The sequence below is a fragment of the Pecten maximus genome, chromosome 18 (assembly GCF_902652985.1).
Source record: "Pecten maximus chromosome 18, xPecMax1.1, whole genome shotgun sequence".
NCBI lineage: Eukaryota > Metazoa > Mollusca > Bivalvia > Pectinida > Pectinidae > Pecten > Pecten maximus.
Window position 1 is genome coordinate 14,288,358 of NC_047032.1, and position 23,510 is coordinate 14,311,867.

The 23,510-nt window shown below is 37.1% G+C and overlaps 1 protein-coding gene across 3 annotated transcripts in view; it reads right to left on the bottom strand.

The window, feature by feature from the left end:
* Window positions 1-23,510, bottom strand: part of LOC117316433 (myb-like protein X) — a 42,798-nt gene that overhangs the window by 18,207 nt on the left and 1,081 nt on the right. For all 3 annotated transcript variants that reach the window (XM_033871008.1, XM_033871006.1, XM_033871007.1), the window contains exon 2: window positions 458-578. In XM_033871008.1, the coding sequence (XP_033726899.1) occupies window positions 458-578 (121 nt within the window). The remainder of the gene's footprint in view (window positions 1-457; window positions 579-23,510) is intronic.

Here is a 23,510-nt window from a genome sequence, read left to right on the forward strand (position 1 = left end):
GAAATATAAACTCTAGATACTACTACACAGAGACAATTCATATTAGTACAGCTACACATTTTGATGTACATTGTACATATACTATTGCAATAAAATTAATATCATAATTATTTGAGTGAATGTGATTATATCTTAGATCTGTTTTATTTAAAACAAATAATCAATATATCAATTCCAAAATGTCCGTTACATAGTCGATGTCCACAAAACTTTAAGATTCGGATTTAGAAAAAATATCAAATAAATTCTACCGAAATAGTTAACAAATTGTATGTGTATCGCAATTCGGGGGGAAATCTATACCTAAACTTGTATGAAAGTATATACATTTGTATATCAAAAAAGCATGCAGTGACCACAATTCTTGATAGATATTCTTGACGTTATTTTCAGTTAATGATAAAACATTGTATATATGCATGCAGCCTTGGATATGATTTAAATGATGACGTCATACCTGCTTCGTCGTCATCCTGGTCAGGTTCTGTTGTGGCGGGCTGTTGTTCCTCCTCTCTATCTGTCTTAGTGGTTTCTTCTTTGTTCGTGTCACTATGTGTGGAGTGAGTGTCCTCGTCTCCCTGAATAAATAAATAAATAAATACGGTAATGATGATTTTGTTTTCAAGTATCCATTTTTTCCACTATTATTTGGCGGAAGATATAGTGTTGTTGAGATTCCAAGTTGGAACTTCCAATATTTCAAAGTTTTGAATCTAAAACGGGAAAGTGTATGTGGATTTATCCAACATGGCGGCGCTCACTAAAACACTGAAGAACAGTGTTACGTTTTGTGCAGTTCCCTGAGTTTGCGCGTTTATCCGGACCCAAACTTATTCTATTCAGCTTATCTGAACATGGCACTTCCATTCCGAATGTTATGCTATAAATATAAAAAAAAATGAAATGATCATCTGTTATGTTTCACAAATTCACAAACACATTTTGTATACCACTAGTCGAAAATTAGGCTAGTGACGCCTTCGGAGTTCCTCGTCTAATTTGGTGTTCAGGTATGTCCTTTGTTCCGATAACGTCTATATATTCCTTAACTCCAAGCCTCCTTACTGATGCCTATTTTTGAATATCTTACTAATTCTTTATATATCCAGTTTTTCGGGGGAAATATTTGATTCAGTGTCAAACGAAGTAACCGTCTGGTCTCCGGTCCAGTTGGAAACCTTTGTGCGGCTTGGTATGTAATGAAATGGGCGTCTAAACAACAGCTCCTTTGTGACGAAGCACTAAACACATAATATACAGGGCGATTGTGTCAAGAGAGGGACGCATTGGAAAGGGGACACCTTTTGATAAGAACTGAAAAGGATATATAATTTCTTTCTCGTAAACACAAAAATTATTCTCGCAAATTATATCAATTATACCCAACAGTGTTTCGTCGTCAACAAGCAAGGTCAATGCTACTCAAATATTTAAACCGGCCAAAATAAACCTACATGTATACTTTAGTAATTATTGTATGGACTAAGAGTTCAGTATTTCATTTAAGACACTATTCATACTGCAAATGGATAATTCAATAAAACGAAAATGAGTGTTAAGTATACGAGGTGTTGTTGTTTACTAATTCATATGCTATAGGAAAAGTTATTGCGTTTATAACCAGACAATTTGCGTAGTGAATGAATATGTTATACATATAGAAATAAAGGAAAACAGAACTGAACGCCTTAATCATTAGATATATGCCATTATTGTCGATCACCTACAGTGTGTATGACTTAACAAATATATCACAACCCAGGGGTCGAAGGGACCGCTATAGTTCAGTCAGTTAGAGAGACTGTCACGTGACTTCAGATGAAGATCTGAGATCCATGGTCCGGCGATCCCTACCCGTGTCGGTTTGTGTTTATCGGGAAGTGGATAATCGGAACGATCTTTGCTATCGTGGTTGTGTCCTTGGGCAAGACACTTAATCCTAATTGCGCTGAATGACATGCCACGGACCTCCTGTATGTACAGTGTAGTTCAGAGAAGTAGTCACCAACTACTACAAGAAGACTCTACCCCAAAATGATCGAGACTGTTGATGGGTCGAAACACCCAGCAATCAAACAAACGCAACGCTAGGATACGATATTTTGAAATTTACCTTGAGGCTTTGCCGAATGCCAAACTTTGAAATTTATCCATAATAAGAGGTCTGACTTATCTACACCACAACAGAAGTGGTTAAATAGTTTTCCTTATTAACTTTCCTGATGTAAGACTTCGCTCTCTGTTATAAAAGCTGAATACATCACGCCAAGATCAATTGCGGGCGATATATAAATGTGCGACAAACTTGATGACGCTTCTCGAATGAGACAAGGTTAAACGGCATAAAATGATGCGGGTCACACTCGGAACTCCGCGAGTTCACGCGTGCTGTGTGTATCACATCCGAGGAGTTCCGATTTAACAAAGACGGGATATACTTATAAAATCCCTGGTGTTTGTTTATATCTATATTACATCATGAAATCAGAAAATTATTAACAATGCCAACCTTGAGGACTGAAAAATCATTTGTAAACCAAATCCCCTGTGAAACAGAAAACCCAAAGTAATGAAGCTCGTGTATTAAAATATGTATGAGGTAGACAAAGAAGGTAAATCTACATAAACAGTTTAATGTTCAAAATGTTCCATCGGGGCCCTCGCGAATGCAAACTAATTAAAAAATACCTTTTGTCAACATGCTTTTTCATATTAACTTATAAACAATGTATCGTGTATCGTTCATAAAGCGTCTCCACAAAAACCGTTGTGGATCAGGTTAATAGAGATAACACTGCTTTACTGTCAATCTTAGTCACTTACCGACACTGAAATCAAACACCGTGAAGATAACATGTTGTAATCGCATTGTTAGCTTAACGGGGAAATAAAAACAAAGCAAAAGACAAAACAAAACAAAAACCAAAAAACTAAATTTTTTTTCATTTTTTTTTTCAAAACATTTAAAACATATTGTTTATATCTATGATACTGAAATGGTCTTTTAAAACAAATTTACAATATCATTAACGTTGGAACGCGATAATGTAAAAAAATATGGTTTCACTTTCAATTTACTCTCATCAAGTTAACATTTCATTTTTTAATGGAAATCAATGTTTCCGTACTATCTGTAAGATGAATACCTTTGTGTGTTGTTAAAACGTAGCGTCGCATTGATTTCAGACCCAAAGCCTCAATTTATCAGGTATGGAACAAAACAAGTGCATATGACAGAAACTGTATTGATTTCTTGTCATCAATACAGAACGATCAGGTCATTGATCAACTATTTAAATTAACAGAACATGCTTGATTTTGTTTTTGAGGCCGCGGTGACAGAGTGGCTAAGGTGTCCCTACACTTTATCACTAGTCCTCCACCTCTGTGTTGCGAGTTCGAAACCTACGTGGGGCAGTTGCCAGGTACTGACCGTAGGCCGGTGGTTTTTCTCCGGGTACTCGGCTTTCCTCCACCTCCAAAACCTGGCACGTCCTTAAATGACCCTGGCTGTTAAAAGGACGTTAAACAAAAACAAACCAAAATTTTGTTTTAGAGCCATTCGTATTGTTTAAGCCAGTTGAAAAATCCGGAAGAGGCTTTTTTAAATAAAAAAAAACAGGCAATCCATTTTACTGGTTAATTAGAGTAACTGATGACTTGTTGGCGACAATTCGAGGAGATGGTTCAAGGAAAAAGCAGTATTATTGCATTATCACTTAGGTATTAAACACCAAAATCAAAAATCATTACAAATGTAAATTTATATTTTTCCGGTTAAGTGAAACTAGAACCATCTGCTTGACGTGAAAATCAAACATATTAGATTATCCAATATGTTTAAATGGATTTTTCGCCTGGTCGACAGATATTGCAAATATTGTAGCAAGTGAACATCTGTTGAAATTTCCGAACTGTGGTAAGTGGATTATACATTGCCAAAGTGTGGCTGTTGATTTCTCTCCTATGGAGATAGAGAGTGGGTACGGGTACCTCCAACAGACAAATAAGTTGTTTTTATTCCAATATGAATCGGTACAGTGATACATAAATGCACTGAAAGGCTGTTAAATGCTCTGTGTTTAATGAGAAAATCGTAAAATATCGCTTTCAACAAAACGCGTGTTAATATCTGCATGTATGACGAATATATATATATGTACGTTTACTAATTCTGGTTGTACAATGTAGTAATGAAAAATTGATAGTTATTTGCAAAACAAAAATCGATCGTGTATGTTTTGAAATTGAATGTACTTAGAAACCTCAGTGTTATCTGCCGCATCACATAAAGTTGATAGATTACGTCGACATTTATTATATATCCATACATATTTTATGTCGTAATATATATTATCTCTGATCAGTATGTTGTTTTTTTTTGCCATTATCAAATGTGGTTACTGGTTAAACTGACATTCAGAATAATTTGATCTCTTCCTAACGGAAAGGACAGTGGAAGGATACGCAATGGATTGTCTGCCCTTTGTTTATAGAAAGGATTATCTGCCCTTTGTTTAATGATGATCTGTCCTTTGTTTTTTTGCCTCTGTTGTAATGATGATCTACCCTTTGTTTAATCATCATCTACCCTTTGTTTAATTATCATCTACCCTTTGTTTAATTATCATTTTCTCTCTGTTTAATTATCATCTTCTCTCTGTTTAATTATCATCTTCTCTCTGTTTAATTATCATCTCCCTCTGTTTAATTATCATCTATACCCTTTGTTTAATTATCATCTACCCTTTGTTTAATCATCATCTACCCTCTTTTTAATTATCATCTACCCTTTGTTTAATTATCATCTACCCTTTGTTTAATCATCATCTACCCTTTGTTTAATTAACATCTACCCTTTGTTTAATTATCATCTACCCTTTGTTTAATTATCATCTACCCTCTGTTTAATTATCATCTACCCTTTGTTTAATTATCATCTACCCTCTGTTTAATTATCATCTACCATTTGTTTAATTATCATCTACCCTTTGTTTAATCATCATCTACCCTCTTTTTAATTATCATCTACCCTTTGTTTAATTATCATCTACCCTTTGTTTAATTATCATCTACCCTTTGTTTAATTATCATCTACCCTTTGTTTAATCATCATCTACCTTTTGTTTAAGTATCATCTACCCTCTGTTTAATTATCATCTACCCTTTGTTTAATTATCATCTACCATTTGTTTAATTATCATCTACCCTCTGTTTAGTTATCATCTACCCTTTGTTTAATTATCATCTACCCTTTGTTTAATTATCATCTACCCTTTGTTTAATTATCATTTACCCTTTGTTTAATTATCATCTACCCTTTGTTTAATTATCATCTACCCTTTGTTTAATCATCATCTACCCTTTGTTTAATTATCATCTACCCTCTGTTTAATTATCATATATACCCTTTGTTTAATTATCATCTTCTCTGTTTAGTTATCATCTACCCTTTGTTTAATTATCATCTACTCTTTGTTTAATCATCATCTACCCTTTGTTTAATTATCATCTACCCTCTGTTTAATTATCATATATACCCTTTGTTTAATTATCATCTTCTCTGTTTAGTTATCATCTACCCTTTGTTTAATTATCACCTACCATTTGTTTAATTATCATCTACCATTTGTTTAATGTTCATCTGCCCTTTGTTTAATTATCATCTACCCTCTGTTTAATTATCATCTACCCTTTGTTTAATTATCATCTACCCTTTGTTTAATTATCATCTACCCTTTGTTTAATTATCATCTACCCTATGTTCAATTATCATCTACCCTTTGTTTAATTATCATCTACCCTTTGTTCAATTATCATCTACCATTTGTTGATATAACTATTTTCAGTGGTTTGATGTTATGATTCCTATCGAAAAACCTAACACTCCCCATCCAAACAAAGATGGCAACAGAATGATATAATCGATTACCTGCCCTTTGTTATGATTTTCCCCGCTATACCTACATACATATTATAATGTACGCAGTACCTGTCTCCAGTCTAGAAAGACATGATCGATACGTACGGTGTGTACCTACAATACTCGTAATGAGGTTATTAATGACTTGTAAGCTTATTTGTTTTTACAAACTTAATCGGCGTCTCTGGTATTGATTTTGGAATATTTCCTACTTATCGTTGATGCTGTGTCGCATGGGCTTAATACTGTCTGTCCTTGTATTGATTAGATACTTTAACATGCGAACAAACAAGGTGATTTCTGTTTATAGATGGCAATATAAGACAAAGAGGTTTCTCGTTTAAAGCGTTCTGATAGAGAATTCTCGGCCTTCATGCCGGTATCGCTAGTCCTCGATATAAAGTCATCATCGGTAACTCCACTATATAATGCCCTTACTGAAAAAACGTCGACGCTAATCTTCTCATCAGGAAAATCTCGATTTAATGTCATCTCTGATTATACCGTAATATGCCGCTCCCAATTAGACCCTCGATACAAGGATTCTTTACAGTAAACCACATTATCACTGAGAAAACCCTTGTTATAATGCCCTCAACAGTAAACCCTTGCCATAATGTTCTAACCAATAAACCCTCGTTAAAATGGTCTAATCAGTAAACCCTCGTTAAAATAGTCTAATCAGTAAACCCTCGTTAAAATGGTCTATTCAGTAAACCCTCGTTAAAATGTTCTAACCAACAAACCCTCGTTAAAATGGTCTAATCAGTAAACCCTCGTTAAAATGGTCTAACCAATAAACCCTCGTTAAAATGGTCTAATCAGTAAACCCTCGTTAAAATGGTCTAACCAATAAACCCTCGTTAAAATGTTCTAACCAATTAACCCTCGTTAAAATGATCTAACCAATAAACCCTCGTTAAAATGTTCTAACCAATAAACCCTCGTTAAAATGGTCTAACCAATAAACCCTCGTTAAAATGATCTAACCAATAAACCCTCGTTAAAATGTTCTAACCAATAAACCCTCGTTATAATGCCCTCAACAGTAAACCCTCGCCATAATGTTCTAACCAATAAACCCTCGTTGTAATGATCCAATCAGTAAACCCTTGTTATAATGCTCTCATCAATAAAACCTCGTTATAATGCCCTCAACAATAAACGCTCGTTACAATGGTCTCATCTTTAAACCATAGTTATAATGCTCTCATCAGTAAACCCTTGTTATAAAGCTCTCATCCGTTAACCTTGTGATAATGCCCTTTATAAGTAAACTCTCGATATTATGACAAAAAATGTACTTTTTTGTGTTTCTTTACTGTAAAAGTTCAATCAAGCGTCTGTCACAAAAACACGACATGATGCCTTTTGCAATCATAACACGATACAATGCCCCTCAACTGTAACCCATCGGCATAATGCCACAATCGAATATCCCTCGACGTAATAAAATTTTATTTTTTTCAATTGAATTTCTTCCCAATGTTTTTCAATTTCCCTGAAGTTTTCATGATATTTACTCTCCGTGTCCTCGTCGGCATTTCATCCTCTTATTATGCCATTATCTATGGCAATAATGACCGTATAGCGACAGGTTCAAGAATTGGGTTTCTGTAATATCAACACTTGCCATTTAATTACTACATAGCTCTTTTATATATTTATTTATCTATTTATTTATTTATTTAACCATCCATTTTATTTCAAGTTACAAACATGTAATCAAACAGTTAATCAAATTCACAAAGCTCTAATCATCTCTGAATTACACGCATATCACTTCACTGTGGACACAATTTATAATATCATTTAGTGGGTACAAAAGCCTTTATATAAAATCCAAATACAACACGATCATGAAATTTACAATGGGTGAGTTAAGGCCGATTATATGGAATTTAAAACCAGTGCTATAATACCGTAGTTATGTGTTCGAGCTGAATGTATTGACTGGATTAGAAGCAGACTGTGTTATTCTTAAAAAGTTCTGATACTAAGTGGGAAAGATAACTTCATGTGTTACAAATATTTCATAAAACATTAATCATCTATGTTTTGTGCTTTATATATTCATAAAAAGCGAGATGAGGGGGCTATTATAAAGGTACATTGTAGTCATAAGTAGTGTGTAAAAAGGTGGGAAAAGAAATCAACGTTGATGGGAAAGATAAGAAACTTAAAATCCAGGTAAGTTAGGACTAATATTGATTATCGGGAAACAAACAGATACAGATGAACCAGTGTTACACGATTCTGTTGTACCTGGCTGTTTGTTAGTGACTGAATAACAAACGGTGGAATTCCGTGAATGTTAAAGGGATCCGACAGGAAATAATGAACCGATTGTTATGAAAATGTGCATGATTGCGCCACCATTTGCATTGTTAAAAAAGATTTTGCCTTTTGATTCTAATTTTCTCTATATCTAGACATAAATAAGTAATGTACCTCGTTTAAAGTCAATGGTTGTACTGGTGTGGGATATATTCTATAACATAGTTAGGTACATCACTGAAATCCAGTGCAGCTGTATTGTGTATGAATCACAATGACGTAATGTACATGTACTTCGCTGTATTAAAAAAAGAACATTATTAAGCTCATACGTATGAAAGTAATGAGTTTATGAAATAACGAGAATTAAAAAAACTGCAAATCCTAATTACCTCATTATCGTAAAAATAAGTTTGAGAAAAGATTTAAAGCCACATACTTCCAAACAACCTAAAATTCTAGTCGCACACATGTATTAATGGTAATCCAAGATGCTCATTCACGCGTTTCTAACATTAAAAGTTCCAACGAAACATTTCCTTTCCTAAAGAAATACTCGGGTTTTGCCGATTCCACTCACTTTAGCGTCTTTTTTTTCGCAGAATATGTCTACGTTTTCGCAGGTCCACGCTTTCGACGTTCCTCCATTTTGTATGGACTGTAAAACCCTCCGTTGCATTGTGGGACTAATTTTCAGAAAAAAAACCTGGTCCGGCAGCCAGTTATTGTTTTTAGAAATTCCCCGTATACTTTCATAAATACACATTTTCTTTGAGTTTCTGATTTACGATAATCTGTTAGGTATGTATCAGGTCCGAAAACTGTAAAAAGCTCAAAATGTAAACATTGATATATGTTTTTTCGGGAGTATGTGACTTAAAACAATGGAAAATACAAGTTTTTTTATATCTAAAAGGAACCTTTTGAAATGCAGATAAAAAAAAACATATAGTGTTCTACAAGAGTTTGTGTATCGTGTGTTCAATTATAGAAGGATGCATTACACCAATAAAAATACTTTATATCAACTACAGAAGATTGTTCAGTTTTTTTCTTTTATTTTTATTTATTGATTTATATTTATTTATTTATTTTCACATGAAAGCCTTTTAATGTCAAATCACGGCAAAATCAGTTTCAAATAAAAGTAATTTTACACAGCTACTCTCTGAACGGTAGGAACTGTCAGTCTGTCAGAAATGAGCAATCGTTTTATATTTGATGGGACAGTTTAAAATACAATAGCGAAGTCAATACGTTAATTGTTTAAAATGTTTTCACATCGCTTGTTGCCCGTTATCTGAGTGGTATATTACAGTGCATCCATAGCAACGAATGATAATAGTCAACTTGTTTACAAACACATTAACGCCAACAGTCGTGAAAATCAATGATAATGTCAAAATGTCGAGAAATTAACACCCCAGAAAAATGCAACGTTCACGAAATCAGCAAATATTGCTGATAGCATGTTAAACAAATTTACACACCACGAATATTTCCACTTATTGAGGACAAAAAATCAATTGTGTGTGTGTGTGTGTGTGTGTGTGTGTGTGTGTGTGTGTGTGTGTGTGTAATTACCGATCAAACTGATTGAAAATTACATGAATTATTAACAAATTCATCTATAAAATGTATGTTTGTTTAAATATCAAATATATAACGATAAAAATAACTATGAAAAATCCTGCCTGATTTCGCTCAGGTTTTCTTTTATTGTTTACATGTTAGTAACATCGCTATGTTCTGAAAATCAAAATGTTTTTGTGTACCTAATATTTCGGGAAGTATGCTTCTTAACTAATCTCGCGAATCAACCCCCGCGAAAATAAATTGAGTTGGATTTTTAAATACTCCATGTATTGCTGTCATTTTATATCATACATTGTGTTCCTGGTAGATATGAAATAACAATGCTATGTTTGTATATAATTTCTGCCAAAAAAAATCAAATAAGATCGAGAGAAAAAAACTTATTTTGAATTAAAGCCCGTTTCTTTATTTCCGCGAAAAAACTTCTTTTGCTTAAAACGCTCCGTAAACAACGAACATGTGTAACCATGGAACACAACATTTTAACAGTAATTCTAATGACTTTTTCAAACCTTAAGTCCTTTCCATAAATGAAGCGGGGCGAAGAATGTTTCCATACTGCCCCGGGGTTTTCTTAAACATAGAAAAATATCAACCATCTAAAATAACAACCGTAGCGTATTTTTACTGACTATAGCTGGAACAGTCTGTTAAACTGTAGGCGTCCCATTTGTATCCACACTGTGTACGTGTATCGATGTGTCGACATGTAGGTTTGTTAAGACCCAGCCAATTAGAACACATATATTATTGTATATGTAGAATCTATACCCACCGGGTCACTCTCGTTAGAGTATTGACATGGTGTATTGAAAACCTCCCAAAGCTCCAACCAACGTATATGATTCTGCCTCGCTATTGAGGTTTTTAAACATGGCTGAAAGCCGATAATCAGTTTAGCGTAAGTAGCTAAAGACTTTTTTATACCTGCCCAGAGTTACTTGTCATCGATACATACCTTATATTTGTTCTGATACTGATCGCCCAACACTCCATGCATACATGTAATATGTGTTTAAGAACCGTTAGAGAAATCTCTATACAGACCTAAATATTTTCCCTTTCAGTATTATACTTGGGGTGATTTTATCGTCTTGTTTTGCAGGTGTGCCAACTGCAGTTTGTGTAAGACTGTATTGAACCACCTAACCCAGAGGTCTTAGCTTTTTTTATAGTCGTTAGTTCAATAATTGATTCATTTTTCCAATCATTATATTTTTACAGAAACACCGTACAACTGCAAACAAAGCGAGAAAAGGAGGAAGAGATCGGGGAACACGAGGGGGGGGGGGGGGGGGGGGGGGGGGGGGGGACGGAAAGCCAGAAGGAGAGAAAAGACAAAAGGAACGGAAAGACAATAGAGAAAAGAAATGAAGGAGCAAGAAGCGAAACGAAACGGAGAGACAATAGGAAATAGGAGACATGGGGAGAAAAACATAATCAAATAGAGGTTTTAAAAGTAAAAATAGTAGCCATAGATCAGTTTGCTTCTCTTCAGCGACCAGCTGCTACAGGGGTTTCACATTAGTCGCCTCCGACAGCGCAATATAACTCTGCTCCTGACACCAATTAAACCTACAGTGGTTGACCTCACCAGAAACTGTTTAAACATGTTACCGTCAGAGAGAATATCCCCAACAGCATTGCCTCACAGTCTTAAGATACCCATGTTACGTAATACGTACATGTGTATGCATTTTAAGCAACACATTTAAACCGCAGATTACAAGTTAGCCCGAACCCCCATACACAATTTATGAAATGTATTGATACAATTGTATGTTTTAATAATGGGGTTCGTTTAAATCTATTCAGTAGTAGAGTATGAAAGTCGGTCCAGAATATATTTGATCTTCAGCTTGATCGAAACTTCTAGAGTCTATGTAGCGGTACATTACATTTCAATAATATAAAGAAACCATTGAGATTTCTTAAACCATTATTAAACTTTAAAATGAAGGGTTGGATTTTAAATAGGCTTCATGTTTATATAAACCGACAATACTGTTGCAATTGAAGACTTTGAAGTCAAGAGTTTAAGCTGAAATAAATTTGATACACGGTTTTTTTTATATAAACTTGCACATGTAAGTACAATGTATATGTAACACAATACCACTGTCAACAATGCGAGCTGAGACAAGTTTATCACATTCTTATTCAAACACATCTTCCTGTTTGACCTTATATGCCGTCATGCGTCTCAATAAAACCTGTAACAATGTAATGATTTACTCTTCTACTTGTAAAAATCTATTAGTTAGAGTAAAATTACAAACAAACAAATAAACAAAACAAAAACAACAAAATGTCTCGTTTCTCAATACAGGGTCAAGAGGCGCCTAATGTGAACCCTAGAAGAATGGAAGGTGTTTTCCTACTCCATATTTTGTTTTGTTTAACTGTTTCAGAATTTTTTATTTATTTGCAGTATTTATTTGTATCATTTATAATTACTAATTTCGTCTTTTTTTCTTTTTTTTTTTTTTTTCTTTTTCTTTTCTTATATCTTTCTTTCTTTATCGGGAGTTACGGGGTCACTTCCTGGTAGGAACTATCACAGAAAGAATATAGACGGTTTCACGTGTGTACAGTACTCGCAACAAACATGTCGTTCTGAAATGAAGACGGGTTTAAACATAAGTGACAGTGTCAGTGTATCTTTGATGTCAACAATAGCTTAATTCGTATTATGCTTTCTCTCCCGAGACATAAAAAGACACAGTAAATCGCTGACCATCGCGACTTCTGGTTTAAATGTGTATGTGTCCTATTTCTCGCCTGAACACAATAGCCGGTCTCCCTGTGGGGGGAATGTCAATACCGAGCTGATACCATGAAGAGGTTTTCAAGTGCAAATTACGTAAATTTATTATTCTTCGATTGTTGTCTTTGACGTTAATAGGTATTGAGCTTGTGTCAAAGATAATGTAATCTTTATCATGAATGTCTTGTTAACTTAAGGGGATACTCGCTTGTTTACAAACGAAGGCTATCGCTGTGGTTTATATACCGTAGTATTGGCTGGTACCAAAGAAAGTGGATACATATACATTTATAATGCATGTTGGCTCTACAGGAAGTTTTGAATTTGAGTATTAAAACCCGGTAACTTTTGTTACAAATTGGACGGTAGACTCATTAAACGTCTGAGCTTTTAAGTTACAAATAAAACAATGCAACGGAAATATTTACTACAGGTACTGTAAACGAACGAACGAACGAACGAATTGATTAATTTTCATTAATTTATTAAAAAGAAAGAAAGAAAGAAAGAAAGAAAGAAAGAAAGAAATCGAAGTATTCTGAACCTTGTGTCTGTACAGGGTTAATAAGGACTGGTCAATGTTGGATCAAATGTAAACTACATGTACATCCATCACTTTATATGACCCCGAGAATGGGCTAGTACACACGTTATTTAAATAAGCTATAATTAACTGGAGATATACTTTGAACCTTTATGATTGATCTCCGGAGATGGATTATTCCAAACAAACAAAAGGTTGTCTGTAACAGCCACGTGTGTCAATAAATATCTTTTGTGTATATGTACATAGTCGTTCTGAACCATGTTTGGTAGAGTCTTGTTAGTTCGTCAACCAACTATCGGTAATACGGTCCATTTTTTGTCAGTTCATTAGCTTTTCTATAAACACAAGGAGACGAAAGTACTAAGTACTTGTTTCTGAATCCTTTCATTTTTTGTATCATGTACTACTGCAATTTACAAGAATAAAATAAAGTATAATCTTATACATTCCAATATGTTACGATGTGTATTGATGTACAAATGTGCATTGGATTACAGAATAACGCAGATGTTGATTGAAATCGTCTGTTTTATTTATCTACATTATTCCTACATAACGTAATATAGATATCATAGTATTGATTTTTGTCTTTAATTTGCGGCTTTGGGAACGCCCACCAAGTTCATACCGGGCCACCTGGTTCTTTGAACAACTCGTCAATAAAATTTGAACAAGGCCATACTTGGTCAAAGAGGAAAAGCTACAGCAAAAATAAATAAATAAATAAATAAATAAATAAATGTAATTTCAAAAGCTTGTGAATGGTGTATATTAGATATATACAGTACTTCATACACATTTTAATTTAAATTTGAAGTACACAATGCTTTCCTGACGTCATAAACTTCGTGATACCTGTCTGTTTTAGAGGAACTACTAAGCACAAAGTAAATATAATTATAACGTACATGTACATAAATAAAATTCTAATTTTAAACTGAATGAGTACGTGACAATCCTGTGTAACTAAGTACGGTGACCATGTGTGGCTCCGTGTAGCTAGGGATATCGGAATGCGTAAGTCAGAATATTGGGAGTTTCCCGGTGGTCTGTCCGTTGGAGCTTCCATGAGATCCCTGGATCCCATGGATTCCCTGCTCATGAAATGAGAAATTTCCGTGTGGTTTTCTCATACGACAACAATGACAACAGCTTTCCTGATTGTCATACTTGCAGTGTATTCCCTACAGGTCACGTGGTAATTGGTTGCATGGTTACAACAATAATATCATTTACGATCAATATCTACTTGAATTGATTCAACTTATAGTGAGATTATTCTGAAATGTCTTTTTGTTGGTAAATTGGTATACAATTACTCCGGTTACCGGGATAGTTATATAAGCCATGGCCAGTTATGTTTCACGGTGTTTGACTTTGGTTTGATAAGGTGTGGAGAAATAACTAAAGACACAATCTTTTCATCATGGACGCACGTTCAACCCCAATGGCAAAAGTGAGGCGGTGTCTTTCTTTGCATGTCTCCGACCGATCCCGTGGGGGCACTTGCAGAAAAAGACTCGTGTTCATAAGCCAAATCCAGAAATTTGATTGGTCCTTTAGAAAATGGCTACGGCAAAGCTGACCAATCAGAAACGACGTTTTATATGTTCTTTAGTGTGTTTGACAAGACGGCAGATAACAAAGATGCAGACACAAGGGCGCAGCCATCTTTGAATATCGTTTCTATTTTTCAGACAAAGAAGAACTTCATTAATAAGAAGCATTTTGATCGGTCGATAATAATTTTCCATATCCATATCAAACCGAAGGTTTTCTGGCCATGCCGTGTTCCCACGGGTCAAATGAGTGAAACGTATATAGGACCCTGTGGGGGCCGACGATGTCTTATGGCTGGCTTCATTCACACGAGGACTGAAAACATTCAACTCTATACTGGGTTCGTTTACATCACAATGGAACCGCTGTGTTTAACAATAACAATAACAAATTGTACATGTAAAATAATTAACAATGGACTTACTTGTTAACGGTATGAAGGTTTCACTGAACGTTTGTACAGACTATACTTTATATATTGTTAAAAGGAAAAATTATCAGAGCATTTCATATTCAAAATTTTATCCTTGCAAACAACAGAAAATATGTCAGTTTCTTTTGAAAAAGAGGAATCTTGGTTGTCGAATCTGATAGGACAGTTGTGGTATAAATTAATTAAGGGTATTTATACCTGTCATTTACAGTCAAGAATGACGTGGGGCCACAATTCAAAAAAAGTTTTCTTCTTTAAATCAATGAATAACAAAGTTAGACAGGTATTAGATAGTGAGAAGTCAAGGAGAACACCTTGTCTGAGACAAGGAATTAAAAAAATATACCAGTCCCCAGTATCACCGACTTGGAAAGAAACGATTAGTTAAAATTGACAAGTCCTGGATTGAGTTCGAAACGGGTTAAACTGACACAAGAGAATGTCTACATAATCATGAAACTGTTTAAATAACTCAAAATCGATCAAATGAGTGGAAAATACGAACAAAATTTAATAATATCAAGATCCTTGAAAACGTACAAGGGAAATAAGATCAGTTCTTCCGGAGTAATCGAATCTAGCCTCACCGACCATCAAGTAAATGTATGCCAAATACAAAAAATATCACGTTCTCAAAACAAGAAAAAGGGTAAAATAAAATCCATTCATTCACTCGTTTGTTCGTTCGTTCATTTTTTTTTATCTATTTATCTAATAAATGCTCTTCAAGAATATGAAACCAGACCAAGGTGATTTATAATTTTAGATTTGCAAAGTCACGCTAAACATGTCTGACCTGATATCAGAGACGACTTTGATTACAAAGATGAATTTCGATACATCCAGTGATCGACATTATCAGGCGATCAAACACGCTGAGGTAATCTAATATCTAATTACCTAAACAACGTAGTGAGGCGTGAAAACGTCCATTGTGTATTGATGTTGTTTACCTGTCTGGTTACAGATAAACCTCAGGTGCATGTGTACAAACAAACAATAAACAGGTAAATATCACAGGGACGTGCGAATCCGGAGTATTTGTGCCGTACTTTAATAGAAAGTTGATATTTAATTTCATTTTATTTTTTTATTATTTTTTTTTTGGGGGGGGGGGGGGGGGGGGGGGATGGGTTTACCACAACCATCTTACCAACCCAAACTCCAACCCTTACCGCCACCCATCCCCACCCTAAAGAAGCAATTTTTCAAACTGTTTTTATCCAAAACACGCCTGTACTAGATTATATTATTGAATTAGTGTCTTGATAAAGAACAATTTAATATTAAATACTGACACAGTATTAGATTCTTACGTTTTGCTATGTTGATTCTCTTTGTAAGAAAAGATAATAAAATAAAACTATACTTGCTGATATGCCCTCGTTGTGTCTAGAAGTCAAAAAGAGTCTAGTCTAGTCTAAATTTTAACACCTCGACTAGCAGTTACCTAAATTCTTAAATATCGCAGAAAACGTACTTACTTATAGGAATTTATTTCCTTTTTGTACAAAGTTCATTGAACCGGTTTGGTATAACAAAGGTAGTTGTCGGGATCAATTTACATTTAAATATTCTGGTGTATATGACAATGTTTTATGTATGTATAGTATAGGTATTAAAAATTAAATGTATACCAGTACTGAAAATTCACCTGTGTGGGACAACTCGGGGCTTAAATATAAGATAAAGTGGCTCTAGGCAATGCGTGTATGTCTTCTGCTAACAGGTTTGTCAATTTAAATACTCAATATTCTATAATAAACGTTCTCCTTCGTCATTTAAAATTTAAAGTCCAAGTGTCCCCAGACCAAACAAACAACTCTCCTGGCTTCCCAGCTATAACTAAATTTTATTGTTTGTTTGAAAGTCGTTTATTAAATATGGAGTCTTGCGTTCGTGATCAGAGACGATCCCAGTAGAAAAGGGTTTCACAGGAACCTGGCAATCCTGCTTTGTTTGTGTTGAAACAAGTCAGATACCACAGGGACCTTACAAATCAATTTTGTTTATTTGGAACTTGTAAGATATCGCAAGGGATCAGAGAATGTTAAGCATCTTTTATTTTGGATTTAGACAGACAGACAGCAAAGAGGCGTGATAATCAATTATCTTTTTTTAATTTAGGGTTTCGAATGACACCACAGGGTCATGAGAATCAGTAACATTATGATAAAAGTAGAAACGAGTTTCACAAGGACCTGCAAATCATTCATTTTGTTTATGCTGGAACCTGTCAGAAACCGCAGGGACCTGAGAACCATCCATTTGTGTACATTTCAGCGATTTATATCAACATCCGGAAAGAAAAATGATTCCCTGTATGTGTCGACTTACTGAGGTAATCTGAAACCCCATGGAAAAGATAAATCAAAGTACCGAAAGTACTGTAGCACTGAAACTATATAGGTACATGTAGATAAGATTTGACAAAAGTAACTGGATCTTAAAGATGATAGTGTGAAAAATTTCCAATTGAGATTTTGAATTTTTTTTAAGAAGATTCAGTATTCAGAAACGTTTTCTGAGATATCCCCTATAGCATGTTCCGGTCATTGTATCTAGGAAAGTGCTCATATTTCAGTTTGTGCTCTTCTTTGGGACACATATCCGCATCCGAAACCCTATATAAAGGACCTAGGATGTTCGATATCATGTCCTTAAAAGAATGTCTAAAAGAGTTTTATTCGAAGTTATATCCAACAAAAATGAATACTTGTCAGATATCAAAAACTTGCCGGCACGAAGACTGACGTTCGCTTAATGCTTTTGGTCACAATTAGGCATCCGTTCTGAACCAATCAACATTCGCCCTCTTTCTGAATCAACCAATCAGACTCTGTTCGTCCTTGTCCTATGAACCGTCTGTATACAGAGGTCTATATTTTGTTTGTTTGTTTATTTTTGTTTAACGTCCTATTAACAGCCAGGGTCATTTAAGGATGTGCCTGGTTTTGGAGGTGGAGGAAAGCCGGAGTGTCCGGAGAAAAAACACCGATCAGCGGTCTGTACCAGGCAACTGCCCCACTTGGGTTTCGAACTCGCAACACAGAGGTGGAAGGCTAGTGATAAAGTGTCGGGACACCTTAACCACTCAGCCACCGCGGCCCCTGTACAGATGACGAATTTAATAACAAAATTAATAAAAACAAATCAGGTCGATAACCTAGCTACTAAATTCATTTCATAAATATGACATCAGAGAACCTGACACCGAGCCGTCATGTTAAAGACATATATACAATCAATATCCAGAACTAAAATAGCTTTCCGTTTGAAGCTGATTATTAATTTGTCCGCACCTGACTTCGTTAACTCGTGGTCGATTTAATAACACCGGAATACACTTAAAAGTCTGTAAAGTTTTCAATGTTACTAAAAGCGAAATCCACTTTTTCTATAAATGTCATTTACATGATCAATTAAGAGAAAGGTATCTCTATAAAATGAAATTTGATGTGTCAGAAGATGAAAATCTTATTACCAATTTCTCAGCTAATATCTCTGAGATTACACGAAGAACATGTCTTTTCATGAAACAGAAAGAAAGAAAATCAAAGCAAAGAAAGAAAGATTCCGTGGCTACTGATCTACAATCACTTCCTTATTTCGTCAGTTATTTAATTAAGGGTCGGTTCCGGATATTTCAACATCCATCCAGAAGAACTTTGATTTTACACGAGTTCAATATTTACGACAATGCGGTATGAAGTGTGTAGTCATGTGTAACTGCGACATCTGTGGAATGTCCGCCGTTTGTGTTTGAATGGGAACCTACAAATGTATAAATGTCTAGCGTGTGTCTGTATATATACCTCATTAGTTTAGTTTTGTCTGTCTATAGTATTCGCTCTGCTTTATTTTGATAAGAACATGATGATAATGGTTGACAATTTTTGAAGATAGGGGTTGTCTTATAGACTGATTTACAGTACACAATCAAAGAACACGCACTTATTACGAAGATTGTATGATCTAATTGGTCTTTAAAATGGATTTATCGGGTTTGTTTTCCAGTAGATTCTAAATGTATACGTTATTTTATTTTACAATTGTGAAACAAGATATAATGACCTATATTATCACTCTTGTTAGCCCGGATGGAAGCATGTGATGGGTCTTACAACGCTGTAATGATGAAAGGAACCGCAGCACCCAAAGAAAATCTACGTGGTTTGAACAGATAAGCTCCTTACCTTTCGTGTCCGATTGGGGAATCGAACCCCGCTCGCATAGGTGAATTTAAAAATCAATTGGTCTCCATCTTAAAACGTCACAGTCGAACCGACTGACACAGGGATGCTGAGAGCTAATGAGTCCTTGTATCCCTTTGTCAATGTTCATGTTACATGTACCTTACTTTGTTAATAACTTTTTACTAAACCTTTTGAAATCAATTATTGCGAATGCGAGTTGAAAATTCATCAATCGAACTTTAAATTCATGGACAGAGAAGGCTATATAGAGCTGCAAATGTGGTCGTCGGTATCGTGTTTAACGCCTGTCTGCTTCATCTGTCTCCACGAGACACTAATTTCACCTCTAATGTCTCCCCTGGTTGGTCTCTTCTCATTTCGTCTCCATGTTTAGTGGAGATACCCGACTCGACTTAATTATTTTCTCCACAATTATCCTTTCAATGATTCTGGCTCTATGCTTTTTAATTTACTGAGATATACCAGTCTCCCTTGTTTCACTGTCGCCTCAAATTTCCTGATTTCGTCTCCATATCCCCCTGTTTACTGTTTCCCCAGCTGTCTCGTCACGTCAGTTCGTCTCTGTGTAATACTGAGACACCAGAATTCATTATTTTAGTGTCTCCTTAATTCCTCTTCTATAACATAAACTTATTTTACAACAATATTTGAAACATTTGGTTTGTTTTTGTTTAACGTCCTATTAACAGCCAGGGTCATTTAAGGACGTGCCAAGTTTTGGAGGTGGAGGAAAGCCGGAGTACCCGGAGAAAAACCACCGGCCTACAGTCAGTACCTGGCAACTGCCCCACGTAGGTTTCGAACTCGCAACCCAGAGGTGAAGGGCTAGTGTTAAAGTGTCGGGACACCTTAACCACTCGGCCACCGCGGCCCCTTTATTTGAAACAATTTAGATATATAGTATACAAACATATCATGGTTCGGCTTCGTGCAATAGAACATCGGTTGATTACCAGTACCGAGGGGCAAACATGAAATACTTGTTTTATTACACAATCACTAAAACACACTTAGAATCACTGAAATCTCGACTTTCCTGTAGGCATAGAAGTCACCATGACTGTCGTTTGGCAGTGTTGACATCTGAATGACTTAGATGCTTGAAATGGTAGGACTAAATTCCGAAACGTTACAGGTGTTCAATAGTTCGCACCTGACCGTGCAATATTCAATTTAGCCGTACAATAGTATACAGTTGTTTCTGTATCTGTATCGGTTACACTGCTATATTCCCAGAACTGGTAATCTTGATGTTTAAGGCCTTATCAGTCAGCAGTCAAAACTCTTCCCCGAGGTGTTAGAACCAATCCGATGAACTGTTTCCCGAGAAACAACAGTATAATATCTACCGGTCAACAGTCGAAAATACTTAATTTATATTTACATAGAGAGTCAGGTAAAGAGTTAAGGCAAATCAAACGCAAAATGTTATATTGCTCACTTGTGTTGGCCTGGATTGAATTGCGCGAGGGGTCTTTAGTGTGAGAGGAATTTGGTTTGTTTTTGTTTAACGTCCTATTAACAGCCAGGGTCTTTTAAGGACGTGCCAGGTTTTGGAGGTGGAGGAAAGCCGGAGTACACGGAGAAAAACCACTGGCCTACGGTCAGCACCTGGCAACTGCCCCACGTAGGTTTCGAACTCGCAACCCAGAGGTGGAGGGCTAGTGATAAAGTGTTGGGACACCTTAACCACTCGGCCACTGCGGCCCCCGTGTTGGAGGAAACAAGAGTACCCGGATAATACCAAACTCTATTCTTATATCGGTATTGATTTCCATGTTTGTTGATATATCTTGGTCTATTGTTTTATTTTAAAAACATTTAAAAAAAAAAATAGTCCATCCAATCTTATCGTTAATCAGGCCGAGTTCACATGGAAAAAATACACGTAGAAATATACCCGATATAATATAAATTGTTGATACTTCATTAACACTAAAATAAATTCATCCAATCTTATCGTTAATCAGGTCTGGTTCTCAAGGAAAAAAAGGTAAAAAATAAAGCCGATAAAAATAAATAATTGATTCTCCATTAACACAGAATAAATAAAACATGTTACTCCTGGTGGATGACGATAAACACAAAATATAGGTCAAGTCTTTAAAAATGTATGAAACAGTCTAAACAAATTCTGTAAGACGCGTAAAAGGAGGGGGAGGGGATATCGTTAACCGAACGTGAGTGTTGGCTACCGGTGTTGGGGAGGAGAGGGGACATCTCGGTAACCCACGGTAGTCTCGTTAACCGAACGTGAGTGTTAGTTACCGGTGTTGGGGAGGAGAGGGGACATCTCGGTAACCCACGGTAGTCTCGTTAACCGAACGTGAGCGTTGGTTACCGGCGTTGGGGAGGAGAGGGGACATCTCGGTAACCCATGAAAGCCTCGTTAACCGACGGTAGTCTCGTTAACCGAACGTGAGCGTTGGTTACCGGCGTTGGGGAGGAGAGGGGACATCCCGGTAACCCACGGTAGTCTCGTTAACCGACGGTAGTCTCGTTAACCGAACGTGAGTGTTGGTTACCGGTGGGTGGGAGGAGAGGGGACATCTCGGTAACCGACGGTAGCCTCGTTAACCGAACGTGAGCGTTGGTTACCGGCGTTGGGGAGGGGACATCTCGGTAACCGACGGTAGTCTCGTTAACCGAACGTGATTGTTGGTTACCGGTGTTGGGGAGGGGACATCTCGGTAACCGACGGTAGCCTCGTTAACCGAACGTGAGCGTTGGTTACCGGCGTTGGGGAGGGGACATCTCGGTAACCGACGGTAGCCTCGTTAACCGAACGTGAGCGTTGGTTACCGGCGTTGGGGAGGGACCATCTCGGTAACCGAACGTGAGTGTTGGTTATCGGTGTTGGGGAGGAGAGGGGACATCTCGGTAACCGAACGTGAGTGTTGGTTATCGGTGTTGGGGAGGAGAGGGGACATCTCGGTAACCGAACGTGAGTGTTGGTTATCGGTGTTGGGGAGGAGAGGGGACATCTCGGTAACCCATGAAAGCCTCGTTAACCCAACGTGAGTGTTAGTTACCGGTGTTGGGGAGGAGAGGGGACATCTCGGTAACCCATGAAAGCCTCGTTAACCGAACGTGATTGTTGGTTACCGGTGTTGGGGAGGGGACATCTCGGTAACCGAACGTGAGTGTTGGTTATCGGTGTTGGGGAGGAGAGGGGACATCTCGGTAACCGAACGTGAGTGTTGGTTATCGGTGTTGGGGAGGAGAGGGGACATCTCGGTAACCGAACGTGAGTGTTGGTTATCGGTGTTGGGGAGGAGAGGGGACATCTCGGTAACCCACGATAGCCTCGTTAACCGAACGTGAGTGTTGGTTACCGGTGTTGAGGAGGAGAGGGGACATCCCGGTAACCCATGAAAGCCTCGTTAACCCAACGTGAGTGTTAGTTACCGGTGTTGGGGAGGAGAGGGGACATCTCGGTAACCCATGAAAGCCTCGTTAACCGAACGTGAGCGTTGGTTACCGGCGTTGGGGAGGAGAGGGGACATCTCGGTAACCCATGAAAGCCTCGTTAACCGACGGTAGTCTCGTTAACCGACGGTAGTCTCGTTAACCGAACGTGAGTGTTGGTTACCGGTGGGTGGGAGGAGAGGGGACATCTCGGTAACCGACGGTAGCCTCGTTAACCGAACGTGATTGTTGGTTACCGGTGTTGGGGAGGGGACATCTCGGTAACCGAACGTGAGTGTTGGTTATCGGTGTTGGGGAGGAGAGGGGACATCTCGGTAACCGAACGTGAGTGTTGGTTATCGGTGTTGGGGAGGAGAGGGGACATCTCGGTAACCGAACGTGAGCGTTGGTTACCGGCGTTGGGGAGGGGACATCTCGGTAACCGAACGTGAGTGTTGGTTATCGGTGTTGGGGAGGAGAGGGGACATCTCGGTAACCGAACGTGAGTGTTGGTTATCGGTGTTGGGGAGGGGAGGGGACATCTCGGTAACCGAACGTGAGTGTTGGTTACCGGTGTTGGGGAGGAGAGGGGACATCTCGGTAACCCACGATAGCCTCGTTAACCGAACGTGAGTGTTGGTTACCGGTGTTGAGGAGGAGAGGGGACATCCCGGTAACCGGACGTTAATTAACGTGGGTTACCGGTAATGAGGAGGGGACGTTTAGAACGAGATATAAAACCTCAGTTCCACCGAATATCATCGAGTCATAATTAAGTCTTG